General features: G+C 42.1%; 1 protein-coding gene across 1 annotated transcript in view; it reads left to right on the top strand.

Moving 5' to 3' along the window:
* C5H10orf67 (chromosome 5 C10orf67 homolog) overlaps positions 1-25,145 on the top strand; it is a 202,036-nt gene that overhangs the window by 112,903 nt on the left and 63,988 nt on the right. Inside the window, exons 11-12 of the mRNA XM_040352514.1 lie at positions 5,612-5,642; positions 6,958-6,960. Coding sequence (XP_040208448.1) covers positions 5,612-5,642; positions 6,958-6,960 — 34 coding nt within the window. The remainder of the gene's footprint in view (positions 1-5,611; positions 5,643-6,957; positions 6,961-25,145) is intronic.

Below are 25,145 nucleotides of genomic sequence, written 5' to 3'. Positions count from 1 at the left end.
ACAAGTGGTTGAGGGCATGGGTGTCCGCTGAAATTTTTTCAGGGGGGACGTGCTTCGGCAGCAGCGATACACAGTCGCATTTTACCCTTTCTTCGACCGCTAGCGGGGGTTAAAAGCACCCCCCCATGTTAAAATGTAAAAACACCCCACTGTGCCCCCTGCATCTTTCAATATCTCTGTGTCACTACTGTGTACCCCTTTTCCACAACTGCACCTCTGGACCCCTTTACATTACATAGCACCTCATAGCTCTGGACCCCTTTACATTACACAGCACCCCACAGCTCTGGACCCCTTTACATTACACAGCACCCTGCATCACTGGTCCCCTTTACATTACACAACACCCTGCATCACTGGACCCCTTTACATTACACAGCACCCATTTTCCTTGACTGAAATACTACAGTATATTTATTTCAGGTCTAAAAGCGGAACTTTTTGGAATGAGGGACAAATGGATTTGATTCCAGAAGAGGGACAGGCACTCTAAATAAGGGACAACTAGAAACTATGCCGTAGGCTACAACTCTGTGTTGTGTTTGCTTTGCGTTTCCAGACTTGCTAAAAACACATCAGAAAATAGTCTAGTGTTACCTGTGGCAACAGATGTTGGAACAAACAAAGCACAGGCCTTGTAAACGATATAAAACGGCACTCCCCTCCCTCTGTTCTCTGGCGCTCGTATCGTATGTCACGGAGCTGGGTCTGTGTGCAAGGTCCTGCCCCCCTAGTTCGGCTTGTGTGATAGGCGGAACACTAGAAGACTATCAGACGAACCAAACTAGGGGGGCGGGACCTTGCACACAGACCCATCTCCATGACATACGATACGAGTGCCGGAGGACAGAAATAGGGCAGCGCTGCAGTCGCCGCTTAAAGCAGCCCCAGGGCCAGTTCGGCCCTGCTCCTGGCTCTCCCTGGCGATTCCAGGGGGGGCAAACGACCCCCCTTGCCCTATGGAGCGGACACCCATGGTTGAGGGGCTGAGAGGCTCTGTCGCTCTGCTCCTGAAAAGCCAAGTTAAAGTGGCAGACAGTTTATTTATTTATTAATTTTTTCGGTACATTCTTTTTTTTTAATTGAAATATTTGAGAGGACATTTATTTTTATTTTAACACATTCTATGCATTAGGATAAAAAGCCCCCTAATACTTACCCGAGGTCCATCTACATCCAGCGATGTTGCACGAGAGACTTGGCTGTCCGGGACTCTCCTCCTCATTGGCTGAGACAGCAGCACGGCACTGTTGGCTCCCGCTGCTGTCAAAGTCGTTGAGCCAATCAGGAGAGAAAGGGGGCAGGGCCAGGCTGCGGCTCCTTGTCTGAATGCACATTTGGAGCTGCAGCTAAGGTGCCCGCATGGCATGCTGCTTGCTGTGGGGGCACTCAAAAGGAGGGAGGAGCCAGAGTGCCAAAGAGGGACCCAAGAAGAGGAGGATCTGGGCTGCTCTGTGCAAATCCACATGTTTGTTATTTTTAACAAAAAAAAACGAGACTTTAGTATCAGTTTAAGACAAAAGCAGTAAAGACAAAAGCATGAATGTGGATGTTTTGATTATAAGGTGTGCGATACATTTAAGGTTAAAGCGGAGGTCCACCTAAACCAAAAATATTAAAAGCCAGCAGCTACAAATACGGCAGCTGCTGACTTTTAATAAATGGACACTTACCTGTCCAGCGTGCCCGCGATGTCGGCAGACGAAGACGAGCAATCAGTGAGGGAACCAGGAAGTGAATCGTTGCGGCTTCACTGCCCGGTTCCCTACTGTGCATGCGCGAGTCGCGCTGCGCATCTTCACTGGTCCCCGCTGTGTTCTGGGAACTGTGTGTTTCCCAGAACACAGCGGGAGGGGACAGGAAGGTTTGGGGATATCCGCAGATTCTGCGGCTATCTATGCCCAGAAGTGGGTACAAATACCTGTACTATACAGGTATCTCCAACCCCCTCCCCCCTGAAAACTGCCAAATGTGACACCGGAGGGGGCAGTGGTTTCCGAAAAGCAGAGGTTCACTTTTTGTGTCGACCTCCGCTTTAAGGTTAGAGATCTTAACAGCCCTGTTGGAAAAATCTATCTTTAAAAATGCTTGGACTGGAGTTCCCACCGTTTTTCAGTGTAGTTCAAGGACTGGCACATGTACTATGATAAACACAGAAGTAAAATGGATCAGGCTTACCTTTGTCAAAACACTAATAATGGGCACATCACTATCAATTTACAATACATTGACAGCTCTTCACTCCGTGTGCTCTGCAGGGAAGGAAGGGGCTAGTGGGTGGAAGTAGGAGGACGAAATTGTATCCCTTCAAATGCCTGTTATCAGAAGGACAGTGGAATTATATGTTTGCACCTGGTAGTCTTATTTACTAATCTGAACAGTAATGATAACATTTGTTCATCAAATGTTAGACTTGAGGTTTCAGATTTGCTAGCTTCAAAATTACTGTTGATAACAACCCAGTAAGATCGGAGCTAGGATATTAAATGTGAGCTTTATTTTCTGACACTGCAAAATCTAATATAATAAACAGCATATATACTTAAAATAAATCTGTGGTTACAGCATACGCTTTAATTTTACAACATCAGCATTGTAATAACAATACAATTAATACTTCTGTTTAATAATCCAATATAAGCTTACTTAAAAAAATAATCTTTCATGTTGTGATTGCTGCATGTCTGCTGGCCGTCTCTTTGCACGAGTTCCTGGATTGCCTGCATGCTTTGCAGCGTCCTCATTTGTAAGGACTATGTATCCCATGGTACCTTGCTGTCTGCATGCAGCGATTCCTGTGCCTACTTTGCCTCTTGAAATTCCTCCTCTGTAGTTTAGTAGGCCTGCTCTGTGAAATGTGTGACACAGCAATGTCTACTCACAGGGCATCGTGAATACGTGTCACAGAATTCAGAGAAATTAATGTGTGGGGATTTTCACAAGATAATTTTACAAACTTCAAGATATTGTAGCAAAATAAGTAGGCTAAATATAAATGAAATGTGGAAATTAATATAATGATAGATATGCTATTGCCACTACAATTTACAATTTGTAGCGGTTAACAGAAAAATTGCTGCATGAGTCAACTAAATTCTCAGAAGCACATTTAGCAGGCTCTGCGGCAGTTCATGGACTAGATACCTAAAGTGTATCTAAACCCAATAATAAAAATGTGTTATATTGCTTACTTGTCCTTAAATGTGGTGGCTGCATTTGTTTTTTCTATTTTTGTTTTCACCTGGTGATCCTGGCAGTAACCAACCTTCTGTCCTGGGGTGACAGCATTTACTCTCTATGAAGCTGCAGCATTGTCATCCTAGAACAGGCAGCATGTTGGGAGCAGAGAACATCTCCCCTGCTCCTCTTTCACCCACCATTAAATAGGGGGAGGCATATTGTAATCCTTAACACACTTCCTAGTAACATTGTCTTGACAAGCTTTCTTTGCGTACACACTGCCAAGACAAAATCTCATTGTTCTCAAACTTGGTGACGTACAACACGTACGACGGCACTATAAAGGGGAAGTTTGATTCCACTGGCACAACCCTTGGGGCTGCTTTTGCTAATCTCATGCTACTGCGTGTTAATTAAAAGTTTGGTGACAGACGATTCTCTCTTTTCAGTCTGTTACAGTGTCACGAGTGTGCTATCTCCATTACGAACGCTCTTTTTATCGAAGGTGCGCTCCCGTCTCATGCTTTTTTCTGAGCATGCGCGGGTTTCTAAGCATACACACGATCGTGTTTCTCGACGTAAACCAGCCCAACGAGAAACACGATGAGGAAATTGAGACTCCCGACGAGGAAAAAGTGAACTTGTTCTATTTTTTTCTCGTCGAGTTCCACGACAGTTTTCTCGACGAAAAACATACACACGACCGTTTTCCTTAGCAAAAAAGCTCTGCCACCAAGTTTCTTGATGGATTCTGTTGAGGAAAATGGTCGTGTGTACGAGGCCTGAGATTTGGATGTATCACAAAAGTAAAGAATTTCAACGACTCCCAAGTAAATTGAAATTGACATCAAATTCATTTAATGATATGATGCGATAGCTTGAACCTTTTAGTATTGTTTAAAGCTTTCAAAATAATGTAATGACATAACAAATGATCCAAAATGATTCAGATCCATTTTGTTTTTATGTTGAAATAACATTTTTCATTATTATAAAATGCCCTACATATGAAATGGAAACATATTTCAGTAAATACAGTAAGGTATAAAAGTTAAATAAGATGATGATTCCTACTTATTGTATTTGGGTTGGATGAAGGCGGATCAATCAGAATGTCTGAATCATAACATAACAAATTAATCTGAAATTAATTTTATTCCATTCATTATGTTATGATTTAGAGATTCTGATGGATCCACCTCCATCCAACTCAAACAGAGTACGTAAGTAATGTCTCTCACAATAACCAATTAACATGTTAAAACAAATACAGCCATTCTTCCTTAATAACTTCCAAAATACAAATCGATTTGGAACAACAAATATACAAAATGAACCCGAATGTAGGAAACAAATTAAAAAAACAAATCATTCTAACATAACGAATATGATGAAGTGATTAACTTAACGAATGAATCCGAAACTGAACAAATTTTTTCTTCATGCACGTCTCCAGAAATTAGAATGACAGGTGACGGGTCAGGAAGGCTTCCTGTTGGTAGCATCAATTCTTTCAGTGTTGCCCTTTGGTTAGTTTTATGTTGATTGTTTGCTCTATATTGTTCGAGAAATGTAAAAAAAAAAAAAAAGGAAATAGAAAAAATATGCATTATTTGGATGATGTTTTTACGTTTCCTTTAACTTGGATTTTTTTTTTTTTTGAGAGAGCATTTGGCCAGTTTGAAACAGGTGTTGGGCAGTTTTTATTACATATGGGAACCTTGACCCCCTTTCTCATCCTTCTGCAGGAGTACAGCCAATGTGAATCTATGTTGTCCATGTGAGGATGAGCCATTCAAATCATAATAGACAAACAGCATTCAGCTGGCTCTTGAAATTCAATTGTTAAAATGGTTTCTTGGATACTGTGAATGTAACTAGAGAATCACAATGACACTGGTAACCCTATTGTCTTTCCATACCTGGGCCTGGTTCCCACAAAACACACCGGCGGGTTCAGTTCCCACAGAGAATGCCAGTGGATTTGGTTCCCACAGAGCACACTGGCTGGTCTAGTTCCAAAAAAACATGTTGGTGGATCGAGATCCCACAGAAAACACTGAATTCAGTTGCCACAGAACACTGTTTCCACAAAAGGCACAGCTAAATTCAATTTCAACAGAGCACATTGCCTGGTCAAATTTCCGCAGAAGACACTAGCGGGTCCAGATCCCAAGGAAAACACAGTAAAACCTTGGATTGCGAGCATAATTTGTTCTGGAAAAACATGCTTGTAATCCAAAGCACTTGTATATCAAAGCGAATTTCCCCATAAGAAATAATGTAAACTCAGATAATTTGCTCCGCAACCATTTATTTATAAGTCCTTTAATTTATAGACCATATAAAAAGATTATAGCAATGTTGTGTAACCATAAAATGTCCATCCACAAATGGAAGCCTCCACAAGGGGATTATAAGCAAAATCCAGCAGGAGCTACAGGGTATAAAAGAGAAGAGAGGTGCCTCTAAGTTTTAGCAATGTGTTGCTAAATGCTGTACCTTCAATAAGGCCCCTTTCACACTGGGGTGTGAGCAGCGTCGGCGGTAAAGCGCCGCCATTTTTAGCGTTGCTTTACCGCCAATTTCTCGGCGCTTTTCGGCCACTAGCGGGTCGGTTTCCCCCCCCCCCCCCCCCCGCTAGCGGCCGTGAAAGGGTTGAAACCACCCGCAATGCGCCTCTGCAGACTGACGTTGGAAGCCGATTGGTTACCATATTCTGTGTGCACTAGTTTTGGTAAATTTCCCGAAATGATTGGTTCAAGTTTCACAGAAACACACTTGTGTGTCTAGCTTCCGCAAAACCCTTTAACCTCCCTGGCTAAATATATAAAAAACGTATGATTATTTCAGAAAAAAGGTGCTGAATGCGGTACCATTATTTGCAAGGAAATTTGGCGTTTTATACTGTAGGCCTGTAATTCTTAGGAATAACTCATTTAAATCTGACCAAACAATAGTCTAGTAGGCATCCTGGGTATTAATTTTTTTTAAAAACAAAATTATTAATTATAATATAATAAATAATTATAAATAATTATAACAAATAATAATATAATTATAATAAAAATTATTCAATAATGTAATCAACTCAAAATCACTGAAATCGCTATCGCACGATTCTGCAAGTGATTATAATTTATTATCGCTGTTTTCTAGCTGCTCTAAAACCATTTTTGACATAAAGGGACACTTTTGGTTGCTATGGACAATCTACAGTTTGCAGGGAGAAAGAACCGTTTTTATTATATAAAAGTGCATGTAGGACACTGGGCAGACCACTAGGGACAAGGGGGGTGTGTATATTTTTTACATACAGTACTGTAATCTATAAGATTACAGTATACTGTATGTAATGTGTTTGTTTACCTTTTTGAATTTGGCGCCGTTCTCTGCTCCCGTGTGTCGTAACGTCGCAGGGAACGGAGATCTGCGGCACAGGAGGACACTGTGTGAATCGAGCGAGGTCCCGCTCGCTCACATAGCGCGGTGGCATCGCTGGATCCAGGAACAAGGTAAGAAAACCATGCCTGTGGATTCAGCGAGGCGAGCCCGAGTCTGACTCGGGGTTACCGATCGTAGCAAAAAAATCTCACCCTGAGTCAGACTCGGGAATACCGCCAGGGGGTTAATGGGTCCAGTTCCCAAAGAAGACACTAACTGGTTCAGTTTCCACAGAAGACATTCGTGGCTCTAATTCCAACAAAACACACTGCTGGGTTCAGTTCTAGCAGTTAATCATATTGTTAAGCATGTAAGTACAGTATCTCAAAAAAGTGAGTACATCCCTCACATTTTTGTAAATATTTTATTCTATCTTTTCATGTGACAACACTGAAGAAATGACACTTTGCTACAATGTAATGTAGTGAGTGTACAGCTTGTATAACAGTGTAAATTTGCTGTCCCCTCAAAATAACTCAACACACTAATGCCATTAATGACTAAACCACCGGCAACAAAAGTGTTGTGTTGTCACATGAAAAGATATAATAAAATATTTACAAAAATGTGAGGGGTGTACTCACTTTTGTGAGATTCTGTACGTGAATTATTAGACCACCCTTTACTCCAGCACAGCTGCTTGAAAGTTTCCCCTGATGCTCATAAAATTATATTATACTCAATCATGAGCAGATGATTATCACTAAACACCTTTGTATAGGTTTAGGAAGGCAATGGGGGAGATTTACTAAAACTGAAGGACGCAGAATCTGGTGCAGCTGTGCATGGTAGCCAATCAGCTTCTAACATCAGCTTGTTCAATAAAGATTTGACCAAAAAACAACAACCTGTAAGCTGATTGGTTTCTATGCAGAGCTGCACCAGATTTTGCCTTCTCCAGTTTTAGTAAATCTACCCCAACACTTCTATAGATGGTAAATCATACATCATTGTAACCTAACAAAGAAGAGCTGAAGGATTAAGCCTGGTTCACACTATGCGTTGAATGAAAAAAACATTCAGCTCTGGTCAGAGCCGCTGTACTCAGTATGAGAAGTTAGTACAGCGATCTCCCCCTGCTGAGCTGTTGTGTTTTCACAGGGGGACGACCCCCTCACCAGAACACTCCAATCAGCACTCTCCGCCATTGGCTGAGTGTGCTGATTGGGAGTCGGTCGGCTGCTTCAAATGGCCCGCTTCTGTCGGACAGAACGACATACATACACGGGCCGAATGTCGGCCATTTTTTTTTTTTAACCGACCGAGGTCTTCTGACATTTGGCCCATGTGTACCAGACTTAAGGGCCAGTTCACACAGCTATGTTTTTATATGGTTCAGCTTTGAAGCATTTTCCAGACAGGGGCCCGGATTCAGATAGGAGATACGACGGCGTATCTCCTGATACGCCGCCGTATCTCTGAGTCCGGCCGTCGTATCTATGCACCTGATTCAGAGAATCAGTTACGCATAGATTTCCCTAAGATCCGATAGGTGTAAGTGTCCTACACCGTCGTATCCTAGGCTGAAATTTCAGGCTGGCCGCTAGGTGGTGCTTCCGTATGTTTACGCAAGGAATATGCTAATTAGGTACATACGGCGATTCAGAAACGTACGTCCCACCCGCGCATTTTTTTACGTTGTTTACGTTCGGCTTTTTTCGGCGTATAGTTACCCCTGCTATATGAGGCGTAGCTAATGTTAAGTATGGCCGTCGTTCCCGCGCCGATTTTTTTAATTTTTACGTCGTTTGCGTAAGTCGTTCGCGAATAGGGCTTTACGTCATTTACGAATCCAATACGTCCTTGCGGCGTAATTTGGAGCAATGCACACTGGGATATTTTACGGACGGCGCATGCGCCGTTCCAAAAATACGTCAAAAACGCGGGGTCAACTGCAATTTAAATAAAGCACGCCCCCTACATCCCAATTTGAATCAGGCGGCCTTACACCGCAACACATACGTTACGCCGCCGTAACTAAGGGCGCAAGTTCTTTCTGAATACAGAACTTGCGCCCAAAGTTAGAGCGGCGTAACGTATCGGAGATACGTTACGCCAGCAGAAAGATGCGCGCATCTTTCTGAATCTGGCCCAGGGAATTCATTTATATGGAAGATGTGTTTGCTGCCAAAATTCTGAACTCCCCTTGTTGCCAGTAAGAACCAAATAGATTCTGTCTTCAAGAGAAAGCAGAGAAGTATCGGAGGATGAAAGGGAACATCTGGTTTCCTGGACAACATAAACAGTCACACCTTCTGACATATTATCCACTTCTTTAACTGACAATTGCGCAGTCATGCGACATTGCACCCAAACAAAATTGACGTCCTTTTGTTCTCGCAAATGGAGCTTTATTTTGGTGGTATTTGATCACCTCTGCGTTTGTTTAATTTTTGCGCTATAAACAAAAAATGAGCGACAATTTTAAAAGAAAGCAATATTTTTTACTTTTTGCTATAATAAATATCCCCCAAAAATATATATAAAAACAAATCTTTCTCAGTTTAGGCTAATATGTATTCTTCTACATATTTTTGGTAAAAAATCGCAATAAGCGTATATTGATTGGTTTGCCCAAAAGTTAGCGTCTACAAAATAGGGGATAGATTCATGGCATTTTTTTCATTAGTAATGGCGGCGATCTGTGATTTTTATCGTGACTGCTACATTATGTCGGACACTTTTGACACTCTTTTGGGACCATTGTCATTTATACAGTGATCATTGCTATAAAAATGCACTGATTACTGTGTAAATGACACTGGCAGGGAAGGGGTTAAACACAAGGGGCGATGAAGGGGTTAAGTGTGTCCTAGGGAGTGATTCTAACTGTGGGGGGATGGGCCACCAGTGACATGACAGCGATCACTGCTCCCAGTCACAGGGAGCAGTAGATCCCTGCTATGTCACTAGGCAGAACAGGGAAATGCCTTGTTTATATAGGCATCTCCCCATTCTACCGCTCCGTGAGACGATGGCGGGCACGTTGCTTTGCTCAGCCGTGCCATTGTGCCGACATATATGTACATGCGGCGGTCGGAAAGTATACATTGCTCTTTGTGGCAGTTAGGGGCCATTCACACCACTGCATTATGATTTTGGACAAGAATGAGTTGCGCACACAGCAATGTGTTTATTTTGAATGGAAGACCAACGTTATTGGAGAACACAACTGTGCTACAGGGCACTAAAATAGAAGGAAACTTAATTCTCCTGCAAAATGAATAGTCGGCAGTAGTGCAAGTACCTCAATGCACGACAGAGTCCACACCCTCTAAGGCCTCGTACACACGACCGAACATGTCTGCTGAAAATTGTCCGCGGACCAGTTTCTGCGGAGATGTTTGGTCGTCTGTACGGCCGACCAGACAATTTTCCGGCGGATCGGACAGGTTTCCAGCGGACAAATGTTTCTTAGCATGCTAAGAAACATGTTCGCTGGAAGCCTGTCCGTCGGACATGTTCGGTCGTCTGTGTACGACTCACCGGACATGTCCGCTCGGCTGAAAGCCCTCGCATGCGTCGAAGTGATTCGACGCATGCGTGGAAGCATTGACCTTCCAGGGTCGCGCACGTCGCCGCGTCATCATCGCGGCGACGGCGCGGCCACGTCACCGCGTTCGCTGTCCGCGGGAAACTTGGTCTGATAGTGTGTACAGCCATCAGACCAAAATCCGCCAGCGGACATGTCCGATGACAACGGTCCGCGGACCGTTCTCATCGGACATGTCCCGTCGTGTGTACGAGGCCTAACAGTGTCATGATACCAGATGGAATCAATATAATGCCATTCGCCCAGCTATATATGATTGATTTCTCACAAATTTCACCAAATAATCCTTCAACACAACAAAGAAAAAGATCATTACTGGTGGAAATCAGCTGAATTTTGTACCAGCATTAACCACTAGTCCACCGGGCCTATTTTGGCACTTCTCTCCTTCATGTAAAAATCACATTTTTTTTGCTAGAAAATTAATCAGAACCCCCAAACATTATATATATATATATATATATATATATATATTTTTTTAGCAGACACCATAGGGAATAAAATGGCGGTCATTGCAACTTTTTTTCTCGCACGGTATTTGCGCAATCATTTTTCAAACGCCTTTTTTGGGGAAAAAAAACGGTTTCATGGATTAAAAAATAGCAAAACAGTAAAGTTAGCCTAATTTTTTGTATAATGTGAAAGATGATGTTACGCCGGGTAAATAGATACCTAACATGTCACGTTTTAAAATTGCGCACACTCATGGAATGGCACCAAGCTTCGGTACTTAAAAATCTCCATAGGCGACGCTTAATTTTTTTTTACAGGTTACTATTTTTGAGTTACAGAGGAAGTCTAGTGCTAGAATTGTTGCACACGCTCTAACGCACGTGACGATACCTCACATTTTTTTAAATAATAATTTTATTTTACTTCTTTTTTTTATTTTTACACTTTATTTAACATATTATTTTTTTTTGATCGCTTTTATTTCCTATTACAAGGAATGTAAACATCCCTTGTAATAGGAATCAGTGTGACAGGTCCTCTTTATGGAGAGATGTGGGGTCAATAAGACCCCACATCTCTCCTCCAGGCTTACTGTGGCTTGTTGTATATATAAGTTGATTATAATTTTGCGCCGTGCAGGCGCTCGTGCCCCTGCCGCGAGCTCCGTGCCTGCGGGACCCGTGGGCTCAATGTCCGCCTGTGTCCCGTGATCATGTCACGGAGCTAGAGAATGGGGAGATGCCTGTGTAAACAAGGCTGTTCTGCCTTGTGACAGAACACTGATCTTCTCCTCCCTGTCATTGGGACCTGTGATCACTGTTGTGTCACATGTAGTCCAGCCCCCCCACAGAATCACTCCCTGGGACACACTAAACCCCTTCCTCGCCCCCTACTGGTTTACCTCTTCCTTGCCAGTGTCATTTACACAGTAATCAGTGCATTTTTATAGCACTGATTGCTGTATAAATGTGAATGGTCCCAAAATAGCGTCAAATGTGTCCACCATAATGACGCAGTCATGATAAAAATCGACTTACTAGTAAAAAATATATTAATAAAAAATGCCATAAAACTATGCCCTATTTTGTAGACACTATAACTAAAACCAATCAATAAACGCTTATTGCAATTTTTTACCAAAAATATGTAGAATACGTATCGGCCTAAACTGAGATTTTTTTTTTTTGATATATATATATATATATATATATATATTTTTGGGGGATATTTATTATAGCAAAAAGTAAAAAAAAAAAAAAAATTCATTGTCGCTCTAGTTTTGTTTATAGCGCAAAAAATAATAAAACCGCAGAGGTGATCAAAGGCCACCAAAAGAAAGCTCTATTTGTGGGAAAAAAAGGACGTCAATTTTGTTTGGGAGCCACGTCGTACGACTGCGCAATTGTCCGTTAAAGCGACGCAATGCCGAATCGCACTAAGTGGCCCGGTCATTTGACAGCCAAATCCTCTGGGGCTGAAGTGGTGAAAATATCCCTGAGCCCTGTCCATGACACCCAGCCTGATAAAAATGTGGCCGTGGAGCTTTGAGAAAGTCACCGGACAGTTTTGTGAGCATCGTTCCAGGAGAATCCTGTGGGCGTAAAACAGATTGTAAGAGGTCATGTGGACAATTGAAGGAGAGAAGAGGGTCAATCGGCTGTAAACAAGCCATTGACAGTGCCCAGGATGAGTGGAAGTGGTGAGAGGAGGTGAACGTTTATAAGAGACAAGAGGTCATGTAAAGGTTTTCTTATTGTAAGGTGCAGTTGGTACAAGAAAATGGCATGTTTGTTAGTAGAGAGGGGATGCCGTTTTATGTAGAGTAGCTGTGGGTGTAGAAATGCTGTGCTCCCAAAGGGAAACCTGTTCAAAGGCTAGTGAGCTTTACAAAAAGCTATTGCTCTTCGGAAATAATGAATGTCAGAAATCGTATCTTTCTCAAGTGTTGTGACTACTTTTGGTTACATGATGGAAAAATAGAGCAGCGCTGGAAGTGGTTCGTTTTCAGACATGCCTAAGAAGTGTAAAACTTTACATATGCACCGTACCATCTCTACGATTTATATATAGGTATACACTAGGGCCGAAACAACTAATCGATTAATCGACAACTAATCGATTATGAAATTAATCGATTACAATTTTCATAATCGATTTATCGGCCAGTAACATAATGGGGTTAAAAAAACTAAAATTAGCCTTTTATAGTACAAAAAAGCAAATCGCTACTGTAAATATTACTTTCATTGTCACACAGTAAAAAAATGAACCCCTTACAGTAGCGATTATTTGCTCTTTTTGTACTTATTTTTGTTTTTTTTAACCCCATTATGTTACTAAACATCAGGCCTGGGTCACACCTCTGTTTTTTGGTGCTTTTTGCAGAAACACACTACATTTCATTTACAAGTTTTCCTATGGGACACATTCACATCCATGATTTTTTTCAGCTGCTGCATATTTGGAAAGGACAGTGGGGGAGATTCAGATAGAGATACGACGGCGTATCTCCTGATACGCCGTCGTATCTGTGAGATCCCACGGTCGGATCTATGCGACTGATTCATAAGAATCAGTTACGCATAGATCTCCCTTAGATACGACAGGTGTAAGTGACTTACACCGTCGGATCTGAGACTGCAATCTCCCGCCGGCCGGTAGGTGGGGCTTCCATTTGTATACGCGTTGAATATGCAAATGAGGAGATCCGCCGATTCAGAAACGAACGCCCGCCCGTCGTTTTTTTTTTACGTCGTTTGCGTTCGGCTTTTTCCGGCGGATAGTTACCCCTGCTATATATGGCGTATCCTATGTTAAGTATGGCCGTCGTTCCCGCGCAGAGTTTTGAATTTTTTACGTCGTTTGCGTAAGTCGGTCGCGAATACGGATGGATGTAATTTACGTTCCCGTCAAAACCAATGATGTCCTAGCGACGTCATTGGGAGCAATGCACGCTGGGAAAATTTGCGGACAGCGCATTCGCAGTTAAATCGGCGCGGGGACGCGCCTGATTTAAATACTACACTCACCCTAGCCGTGGAATTTGAATTCCGCCGGGGGATTTACGATCCGCCGGCACAAGTTTCGAGGTAAGTGCTTTCTGAATACTGCACTAGCCTCTCAAACTTGCGCCGGTGGATCGTAAATCAGATAGATTACGCAGATCTAAAGATCCGCTAATCTATCTGAATCTAGCCCAAGGACTTTTTAACGCAAACCGGTGCTATTTTGTTTTTTTTTGGTTCAATATACTTCAATGGAGAAGCTGCAGAAAAGCATGTAATGTGTTTTTGCGGCAATTTGTGTTTTGTAATCTGCCCAACAACAAATTGGCCCAAAAAAAAAATGCAATTTTTTTTTTTAAGGCTATTATACGATTAATCGAAACAATAATCGGCCAACTAATCGATTATGAAAATAATCGTTAGTTGCAGCCCTAGTATACACCATATTTTAAAAATTATTGGGACACCTGCCTTTACACGCACATGAACTTTAATGGCATCCCAGTCCTAATCTGTAGGGTTCAATATGGAGTTGGCCCAACCTTTGCAGTTATAAAAGCTTCAACTCTTCTGGGATGGCTGTCCACAAGGTTTAGTAGTGTCTATGGGAATGTTTGACCATTCTTCCAGAAGCACATTTGTGAGGTCAGGACACTGATGTTGGACAAGAAGACCTGGCTTGCAGTCTCCACTCTAATTCATCCCAAAGGTGGTCTATCGGGTTTAGGTCAGGGCTCTGTGCAGGCCAGTCAAGTTCCTTCACTCCAAACTCAATCATCCATGTCTTCATGGACCTTGCTTTGTGCACTTGTCCAAATCATTTGATCGAGGGGGGTTTATGGTGTGGGGTTGTTTTTCGGTGTTGGGCTTGGCCCCTTAGTTCCAGTGAAGGGAACTCTTAAGGCATGGGCGTGCCAAGACATTTTGGACAATTTCATGCTCTCAACTTTGTGGGAACAGTTTGGGGATGGCCCCTTCCTTTTCCAACATGACTTCACACCAGTGCACAAAGCAAGGTCCATAAAGACTTGAATGATAAAGTTTGGGATGGAGGAACTTGACTGGCCTGCATAGAGTCCTGACTTCAAGCCCACAGAAATCCTTTGGGATGAATCAGAGCGTAGACTGTGAGTCAGTGCCTGACCTCACAAATGCGCTTCTGGAAGAATAGTCAAACATTCCCATAGACACGTCCACCTCCTCTATATATTTTTTATCTGTTATGCCCCCCCCCCCCCAGTGATACTGATGTCGTTCAACCCTTTTGCAGATATTTTTTTCTTTCGTTATCCATGAAATAAAGACTTTTGCTAGGCCAGCAACCAACCCACTTATTGTTAACTTTACCATGTTCCCCAACAGCACCGTTGCTCCTTTGGAATTAAGGAGCAAACACTGTGTAAGCACTGTGATTGATAGTCAGAGCTTACACAAGGTTTATGATGGCCCCCCCTTTGGTAAGGTGACAGTTTTCAGACCTGGCCATTATCCAATCATTGGGTTTGGTTACCTGCTCCCCTATAGCTATAAAATCTAGATATTTTGTCAAGGATTTGCAAGGCAGTATGGTAAAAGTGAGTATAATGGGGTTGGGAGGTGGACTAAAAGAAACTCACTTTTCTCTAAATTAAGCATTTCTTAAAGCGAGTGTTCTTTTCTATATTAAAGGGGTTGTAAAGGTACACATTGTTTTTCTAAATAGCTTCCTTTACCTTAGTGCAGTCCTCCTTCACTTACCTCATCCTTCCAGTTTGCTTTTAAATTTCCTTCTTTCTTCTGAGAAATTCTCACTTCCTGTTCTTCTGTCTGTAACTACACGCAGTAATGCAAGGCTTTCTCCCTGGTGTGGAGTGTCGTGCTTGCCCCCTCCCTCTCACTACAGGAGAGTCAGGACGCCCACTAACACACAGCTCCTTTCTCTATCTGCAACGTAGAGAGCATCCTGACTCTCCTGTAGTTCAAGGGAGGGGGCGAGCACGACACTCCACACCAGGGAGAAAGCCTTGCATTACTGTGTGGAGTTACAGACAGAAGAACAGGAAGTGAGGATTCCTCAGAATAAATAAGGACATTTAAAAGCAAAATGGAAGGATGAGGTAAGTGAAGGAGGACTGCGCTAAGGTAAAGGAAGATATTTATGAAAAAAAAATTGTACCTTTACAACCCCTTTAAGACTTTTTTTTGCTTAATTTTTAATTGTTTCCATATGTTGATCATTTGCTGAGCTAATACATCATGGTGTAAAGCAACTGTCTCTGCAATATACGTAAACCTCCTCCAGTCAAACAAGCATGTTTTTCACTTGGTACAACAAACACCCAGTTTCACAATGCATTCCCTGTTTGCTGATAGGGTGCTGAGAAAGCAAGGTGTCCTTGGGGCTGAATAAATAACCAAATTGATAGTGCTAATGTATGTTTTTTGTTAATTTTGTTAAGACTTTTTTGTTATGTTTATTTTATTGTAATGACAGTGGCAATACTGTTAGGCATTTTGACATCCTTAGTCAGTAGCAGTTTACATCTTTGTAACACCTACTGAAGCCTTAACACACTTCACACATCGGTGGCGATATTTTGATGAGCTTGTGCTGCCTGTGCTGCAAAGAGGATTGGAACATGGGATAATTTCACGACATTACTAAAATAATGCTTTAGGTGTTTGGTTGCAAAAATACAGGCTCAGGAATGGGTATGTAGGGGAGGGTTAATACAGTTGATTTGGGAATCTTGGTGAAACAGATTTCAGCAAACAAAATGTTGGCCTCGGCCTCGTACACACGACCGTTTTCCTCGACAGAATCCATCAAGAAAGAGCAAACGGTCGTGTGTATGTTTTTCGTCGAGAAAACTGTCGTGGAACTCGATGAGAAAAAAACAGAACAAGTTCTCTTTTTCCTCGTCGGGAGTTTCAATTTCCTCGTTGTGTTTCTCGTCGGGCTGGTTTACGACGAGAAACACGTTCGTGTGTATGCTTAGTAACCCGCGCATGCTCACAATAAAGTATGATATGGGAGCGCACCTTCGGTAAAAGTAGGGTTCGTAATGGAGATAGCACATTCGTCACGCTGTAACAGACTGAAAAGCGCGAATCGTCTCTCACCAAACTTTTACTTAACACGCAGTAACATGAGATTAGCAAAAGCAGCCCCAAGGGTGGCGCCAGTGGAATCAAACTTCCCCTTTATAGTGCCGTCGTACGTGTTGTACGTCACCGCGTTTGAGAACGAGATTTTGTCTTGACAGTTTGTACGCAAAGAAAGCTTGTCAAGATTCTCGACAAGCCTAACAAGGAACTCGTCGAGGAAAAACGATGTTTAATTTACCACGAGTTCCTCGTGCCAGTATGCCTGCCTCACTGTGCCAGTATGCCTGCCTCACTGTGCCATTATGCCTGCCTCACTGTGCCATTATGCCTGCCTCACTGTGCCATTATGCCTGCCTCACTTTGCCAGTATGCCTGCCTCACTGTGCCAGTATGCCTGCCTCGACGATCTTCCTACCTTCTCCTGTTTGCAGAGTTTCTCAGGCTGCGGGCGTCCATTATTCAAAATCCGTGCCTCCTCAGGCTGTTCCGTGATAGGCAGAACACTAATTTTCCCAGCAGAGCCTCTGTTCAGTGTTCCGCCTATCACGGATGTCCTCTCGTCCGAGGCTGAGGATGAGAAGGCATCCGTGATAGGCGGAACACTGAACAGAGGCTCTTCTGGGAAAATTAGTGTTCCTCCTATCACGGAACAGTCTGAGGAGGAGGCGCGGCTTTTGAATAATGGATGGCCGGCGTCTGACAGACAGGTACCCGGCGTATAAGACGACCCCCGACTTTTGGGGCATGATTTTAGATGCAAAAAGTTGTCTTATACGCCGGAAAATACAGTATTTTAATTTCAAAAGTTGCTTTCAGTATTAAAGAATACAGTAAATATACAGCTTTCATTACAATAATACCTGGTGAATCTGCCACAAAGGTCCATGTCTAGGCACTTCTGTAATGGGGTGACAACCGTCTTCCAATTGTGTTTCTACATTTCTTTTAGAGAAAATTGAGTACTGTCCGTGATACTTTTTTATTTGCACTAACATACAATTTTTCAGGACAAGCTTTCGGGGTGTTACCCCTTCTTCAAGGTCTAAGCAGTACTGCTTAGACCTTGAAGAAGGGGTAACACCCCGAAAGCTTGTCCTGAAAAATTGTATGTTAGTGCAAATAAAAAAGTATCACGGACAGTACTCAATTTTCTCTATCACAGTTAGTATTGTCACTAATACGGCTACAATCACGTCAAGTACATTTCTTTTACAAAAAGTTTTATTGTCATATAAACCAACAGTACAGGTTTACGATAGGGTATTATAGTATACATCATACAAAGCAAATCCGAGCAAGCAAGCCCTAACTAACATAAAGGAAGCAGGAGCCGAGCTCTTATGCTATACTCAAATATAAGATGAAAAATAAAAAAGTACTTAGAACCATACGGTCTAGAACTATAGCCGGCTGTCTGTAAACCTGTAGAACAAATATATAATACACAACAAAAGAACCTAAAGGTTAGCATCCTCTAGAAAGAGTAGAAAGGATTAACTGCCAAGAGAAAAAAGACTATGGGAGAATGGAAAAAAAGAAGAAGAATGGAGCAGAGCGAGAAGAGTAGAAGGCGAAGAGAGAACGATCGAGAAAGGGAGTGTGAGGTCCACAGGGTGCGCGCAAGAGGAGTCCTATATTGACAGTAATGCAGTGTCAAACCGAGAAGGGTGGTGGTATGCAATCCAAGGCTGCCAAACCCTAAGAAACTTGTCATACATATCAGAAAGGACCGCCGTCAGTTTCTCATTAACCATGACGTCATTCAGGCAGGGTTTCTACATTTCTATCTTGTCACATACTTCCTTGGTGGAGTCTACAAGCCGCCGTTCTGACACATATTGTGCAGGCATGATCAACCATTGTCACTATCTCACAGATGACCCATAGCCCTGCTGGTCAACATGCGTACATTTGGCCCTTTTATGTGCAACTCTTAGTGCCCCTGCAGACATAAATCTGTGTTTCCCTATTCCCTTGTATAAACAGTGATCTCTAGCCGTCTTATGTGATGTGTCTCCAGTCTATATCTCCTGAACCATAGTCTCCAACAATTCCTATAGCACGTTTTCCATCTTCAACAAGCATATTTGTAGTCTCAGACCATCTTTTGTTGAACGCCTACAGACTTTGACAACTTTTTGTAGCACTAAATTTACTGAATATTATGTGCAGCCCTTTTGTAATTTTAGGAGCCACACTTAAAGCCCCCTATATCAAGAAAGTTCACTAGCACTGGTCTAAAGCAGCGATCTCCAAACGACGGCCCTCCAGCTGTTGAGGAACTACACGTCCCATGAGGCATTGTCAGACTCTGACATTCACAGACACGATTAGGCATGATGGGAATTGTAGTTCCTGAACAACTTGAGGGCCATAGTTTGAAGAGAAGACCCCTGGTCTAGAGCAATGTTAAGTGCGTGAATGCAAAAGAGGCTGTAGGAGATTTGCAACAATGGATAAAACATTGGTGAAGAAGTGTTTTATGGGGAAAAATGGCATTGTTTAGGCTATTTTAATCTACTATAAGTCCTATGTTTCATTTTGTTATCACTAGCACTCAAGGTTCTTCAAGATAGCAACTTACTTATGATCGGCTCTCGAAAGCTCTGTACTAACGATTCAATTATCGTACAATTCTTCCTCAGATGACATTTTTCATACGATATTCGGATTCTGTGTATGGGCCATTAGCATGTAGTTATTACTTTTTACTATAGGCGTCTGCTTCAAGAGAATTCAGAATCCAAAATGTGGTTAATTTTAAATGATATGCCTTTGCTTGCCAAAACTGAATGGCCTCGTACACACGACCGAGAATCTCGTCGTAAAAGAAACATCGTTTTCCTCGACGAGTTTCTTGTCAGGCTTGTCGAGAATCTTGTCAAGCTTTCTTTGCGTACACACTGTCAAGACAAAATCTCGTTGTTCTCAAACGCGGTGACGTACAACATGAACAACGGAACTATAAAGCGGAAGTTCTATTCCATTGGCACCACCCTTGGGGCTGCTTTCGCTAATCTCATGTTACTGTGTGTTAAGTAAAAGTTTGGTGAGAGACGATTCGCGCTTTTCAGTCTGTTACAGCGTAACGAATGTGCTATCTCCATTACGAACGCTACTTTTACCGAAGGTGCGCTCCCGTCTCATACTTTATTCTGAGCATGCGCGGGTTTCTAAGCATACACACGAACGTGTTTCTCGTCGTAAACCAGCCCGACGAGAAACACGACGAGGAAATTGAGACTCCCGACTAGAAAAAAGAGAACTTGTTCTCTTTTTTTTCTCGTCGAGATCCACAACAGTTTTCTCGACGAAAAACATACGTGCGACCGTTTTCCTCTGCAAAAAGCTCTTCCACCAAGTTTCTTGATGGATTTTGTTGAGGAAAACAGTCGTGTGTACGCCGATCAGGATACAAGGATTTACAAAGTATTGATTCAAAATCAAAGTTTTTAAAATGGAGAACTTATAAGAATGAGGTTTGCTGAGGGTCAGCCCACGTACACATGACCGAGTTTCTGGGCAAAAACCAGCAAGAAACTTGCTGGGAGATATTTTTTTGCAGAGGAAACCGGTCGTGTGTACATTTTCGTTGAGGAAACTGTCGAGAAACTCGACGAGCCAAGAAGAGAGCAAGTTCTCTATTTCCTCGACGGGAGTCTCAAATTGGCTCGTCGAGTTCCTGGTCAGGCTGATTTCAGACGAGAAACTCGAGCGTGTGTATGCTAAGAAACCCGCGCTTGCTCAGAATAAAGTATGAGACGGGAGTAAAAGTAGCATTTGTAATGGAGATAACACATTTTTCAAGCTGTAACAAACTGAAAAGTGCAAATCGTCTCTTAACAAACTGTTACTTAACACGCAAACACATGAGATTAGCAAAACCAGCCCCAAGAGTTTAGCCAGTGGAATCGAACTTCCCCTGCCGTTGTATGTGTTGTATGTCACCGCGTTTGAGAACGAGGAGATTTTGTCTTGACAGTGTGTACACAAAGCAAGCTTGTCGAGTTCCTTGACAAGCCTAGCAAGGAACTCGACGAGGAAAACGATGTGTTTCGCCCATCGAGTTCCTCGGTCGTGTGTACGAGGCTTCAGTGGGGTTTTTCGGCTTGGAGATAGCCAGTTTCTGGTTGAAGTGTTGAAAGGAGCTACTTTTAAGGATGTTCACATAGCTCGATATTGTAGACTGTTAGCAAGGTCAAACTGTGTGAATGTCCATGGAAGTTTTCTGTAACACTTCAGAGTGTCATTTTAAATATACTACAGATTGACCATACCTTTGTTAGCAGTGGGAATAACTAAAGAGCCTTAAATAGAAATACATACAGTATAGCCTGAAATCCATACACCATAAAGCAATCTAAAGCTTGAGATGAATCACAGACTTGACGATCAAGTCTGTGAGTCATCCTGTTTTATATTTAAGCCAGAAATGGCTATGGCAGGTGCCCAATAGACAGTATGGCTGACCAAACAGAAATAAGTTATGGTGTGGGAGCTGGTAATGTGCTTTAGAGTTCCATGGCAGCCCTCAGTAGGTGAGTGGAAACTTGGTAGTTCCATATGTATTGAATAAAAATGGTGTGGTATAACTTAGAGTTTCCTTTTAAACAAGGGTTGTGGTATTCTAATATGGAAAGCCTGGAGAAGCAATAGCCGTTCACACACACACACACAGGTGCTAGTTGCCCCTTAATCTCCTGCTAATTGATTCCTCTTAATCCTCTTGTTTTGGGTTTGTTGTGTTTGTAAATCATTTGGGTTGTGTACCCTTGATGTCATTATTCTTCTATTCTCATCTCCAGGCATGCCACACTGGCTTTGAAACCTCAGTCATTGCCTACGTTCAACCAGCTTGTCAATACAATTTATTGTGTCTAAATTGCGGACAGGATCAAACATCCTTTAAAAGAATTAAACAGCCATTGACACCTCCTGCTTTCCACAGACTACCAGCCTAATGAATATGGTAATACCAGCTAGTAGTGCTGAGACCCAACCACTTCACAGTGGCTGGGAATTAGGACAAGTGTGGGCAGCCACACTTCAATAAAACCCAAGTGCCTTATATTTCATTTTCATAGGCCGTAAGTGCTACTATTGTGAACTCTCATTATTATTTATTCTCCTTTTATTGTTTTATCGTTGTGTTCTCTTTTCCCGAGATTGCGGCTTTCACACAAAACAGGTGTGGGGTGTTTACTTTGGTCAACAAGAAACATTTGTCGATGCTTGAGTGATGAGTATTAATGTACAGTAAGTGGGCATTGATTGTATCCATGTAACTGATAAGACTGAACAAATATAGAGCAGTTATCAATGCTTGGAAATGCATAATGTCGTAGCCAGTGTAATACAAGCAGTAAGATGGCCACAATCGCGGGCTTAAACCTCCATGGAAGGTCCCTATCTCATGCATGTCAATTTTGACAGTCTTTTTCCTAAATTGTCAGTTTGTCGTTAGCCTTAAGGTATATGCATAGCTAATTTTTTTTTGTCCTGGATAAAGCAGAGAAGGGTTAAAACCCCCATCATGTTTTATATTTTTGCTGTCTGCGTCCAGTTGGAGAGATTTCCCTTCATATGCACTGATGCTGTGCAGAAAGCAAAAATGGCAAAGTAAGGCAAGTTATTACTTGCTAGGGAAGTGCCCAGTATATATATAGGAATCCCCAGCATTCATTCATAAAAGCCATCGGATCTATTAAACCTACTTTTAATTTCTAATAAATATAGGTCTTGGTTGTAAACATTTTCAAATAAGCAGTATGTAAAATTTACATGCCACGTCAAGGTACCTCTGTGTTGTGATTCCACTCTAATCCATGGGAGTACAGACACTAGCCCATTTAATGCATTAAATGTGTTGGGAACAGGCTTTCCTGATTCATCTGCCTTGTGAGACTGTGGGGTTGATTTCCTAAAGGCAAATAGACTATTCACTTTGCAAGTGCAGTCTATTTACCTTTAGTAAACAAATCCCTATTGGTCTCACATGTTACTGCACCATAGGAGGAATACGATAAGCTCCAGGAATGTTTGACCTCAATCCATGAATTGCTTTGACTGCATATGTGGCCTTAAAAATATTGCAACAGAGACCCCTGTTTTTATAAGTTTGAAAAGTTTATTGGGTAAATTTTTCGGTGCTTACCCCAGAAGCCCAGAAACATGAAGTGTTCTGTAAGGCAAGTATTGTTTTGTGCAGAAAAGTTGAGCATTGGCCTGTTCCCTCCTATGCCTCATTATTGGTTCTTCTGAGGCCTCGTACACACGACCGAGAAAACCGTTAGTATGTACAAGGCTTTCAGGTTTCTCATCGGGTAATCTGGCCAGAATCTCGAAGAGAAAAATAGAGAACTTGCGCTCTATTTTCTCGTCGAGATTCTTGTCGGCCTGTTTCCCGACAAGAAACCCAAGAGTGTGTATATTTACCTGTCACCGTGGAAACCTGCGCATGCTCGAAATGACTTTGACGCATGTGCAGTAGCTTCCATGGCATAGGTAGGGTGAAGCAGGATGGCGGCGACGGCATCAAATGTGACAAGCGCATACCCATTTGTTTTACCAATAAAAACTGATTTTTAAACGGTACTACACTATGTTGGGACCCCTTTCTCTTTCCTGCATATGAGATACCTACTGACAGCACCCCCAGGACCACAGCAGGACGTGTTTTTGCCAGAGTGCTGCACAGTGGCATACACTGTGAACGCTGTAAACCCCAAGAGGGGGTACAAATCTGGTGAGTGTGGTCCATATAAGAGCACAGATTGGAGTGGATCACCGTGTGAAGCATATAACTAGATGTTCATAACAGCACAGAGCACTTTCTCTAATAACTTTATTTATATATTTTAATTAACTTAATAGCGGCACTTATTTAATTTTTCTTTGTCATTGTTCACACTTTTGGAGTGGATATCACAAGTAGCACTAAGATTTTATTTATTTGGATCACTTGGGACTGCGTACATCGCAGCTGCTAATTTATTTTCACATTGTTATTATATTTTTATATATATCACTAGTATTGTTCTTTTAAAATTGAGACCTTATTTATTAATATACACTATTGTTTAAATATCTATTATTGTGCCTGTAACAATACCCAAAATATCAGCACTGCATTGCCATTCCTACTCCCATCCTCTCTTCAACTATTATCTCACCTAGGTGAAATAAATTAGGTAGGGGCAGCTGCTAAACCCAATTAATTAAGGGCGTAATAACCCTATACTCGCTTAAGGCAATATATAGTTCCATTGCGCGGATTCATTTTTTACTTTAGTACCAAAACCAACAAGGTTTCTCCTAATTGTATCCTTTGATCGATCCCGTATTTTCTTACTTTCATAACTGTGACTTGTATACGTGTGTACTTTTTTCTTTTATATCCTGCTGCGTTTTAACTGCTCATAATACTCATATCTTGACCCCCAATCTTACTCCGCTGTGTATTTAAACACAGCACTCGAACTAGGATTTGTTTTACAATATTCCTGTTCCTGGCCTGATACATTGAATAAATATAATCATAAAGAAGCCACCACATTGACCATTAAAACGTCCTCACATACTATTAACGCACATTTTGTTCATTGTTTGCATTGTGGCACCGATTGGATTTCGTATATAAACACATACAAAGCCCTGGACACCTGCAGCTAATTCAGAGCCTTCGCAAAGGTTTGATATTTATTTTTAACTGAGCCTATTTGCTCACCGCTCCAAAGCCCGATGTGTAGGCAATAATAGCATTTTTGTGTTACGGTGCTGAGCTGTCATGTTGACTCAATGGCAATTGAAGTAGCAGTGCTTCATAGTAGATTATTAAGGTCCATTAAAAAGGACAGAGACAGCAATAAAACAATCCTGTTTATACAAATATCAGACCTCTTAGCCACAAAAGAACGGGTTGACATCAAACACACTTGTATAATTGTTATATATTCTTTTCAGCAAATGGGTACTTTTTAAAGGAACTCTATAGTGTTGTAAAGTGTTTTTAGATTAAAAATCGAATTAGATCACCCTACTGTAAGTAATCTTTTAAACATGGTGGGGGAAAAAATGGAACTCCAGACAAATGGCTATTTCTTTATCGTACATCACGGGACACAGAGCAGCATAGCCATTACATATGGGTTATATAGTGCACCTTCAGGTGATGGACACTGGCACTCTCCGACAGGAAGTTCCCTCCCTATATAACCCCCACCCATAGTGGGAGTACCTCAGTTTTTTCGCCAGTGTCTTAGGTGTTGGTGCACATTGAAGAGCTCTGCCTATAGTTGTCCTCTGGACCAGGGCAAGCTGACCGGATCCGTCCAAGGTGCTTCATAGCCAAAGTGGACGGTACCCGGGCCCCCAGGTCCTGGAGGGGGTTTTGCCTATAACGCTTCTCCTTTGCGAGAGCTGGA

This window comes from Rana temporaria, chromosome 5 (genome assembly GCF_905171775.1).
Source record: "Rana temporaria chromosome 5, aRanTem1.1, whole genome shotgun sequence".
In the NCBI taxonomy this organism is placed as follows: Eukaryota; Metazoa; Chordata; class Amphibia; order Anura; family Ranidae; genus Rana; species Rana temporaria.
Note: the sequence above shows the minus strand (reverse complement) of the source record. Positions and strands in the feature narration are given on the sequence as shown.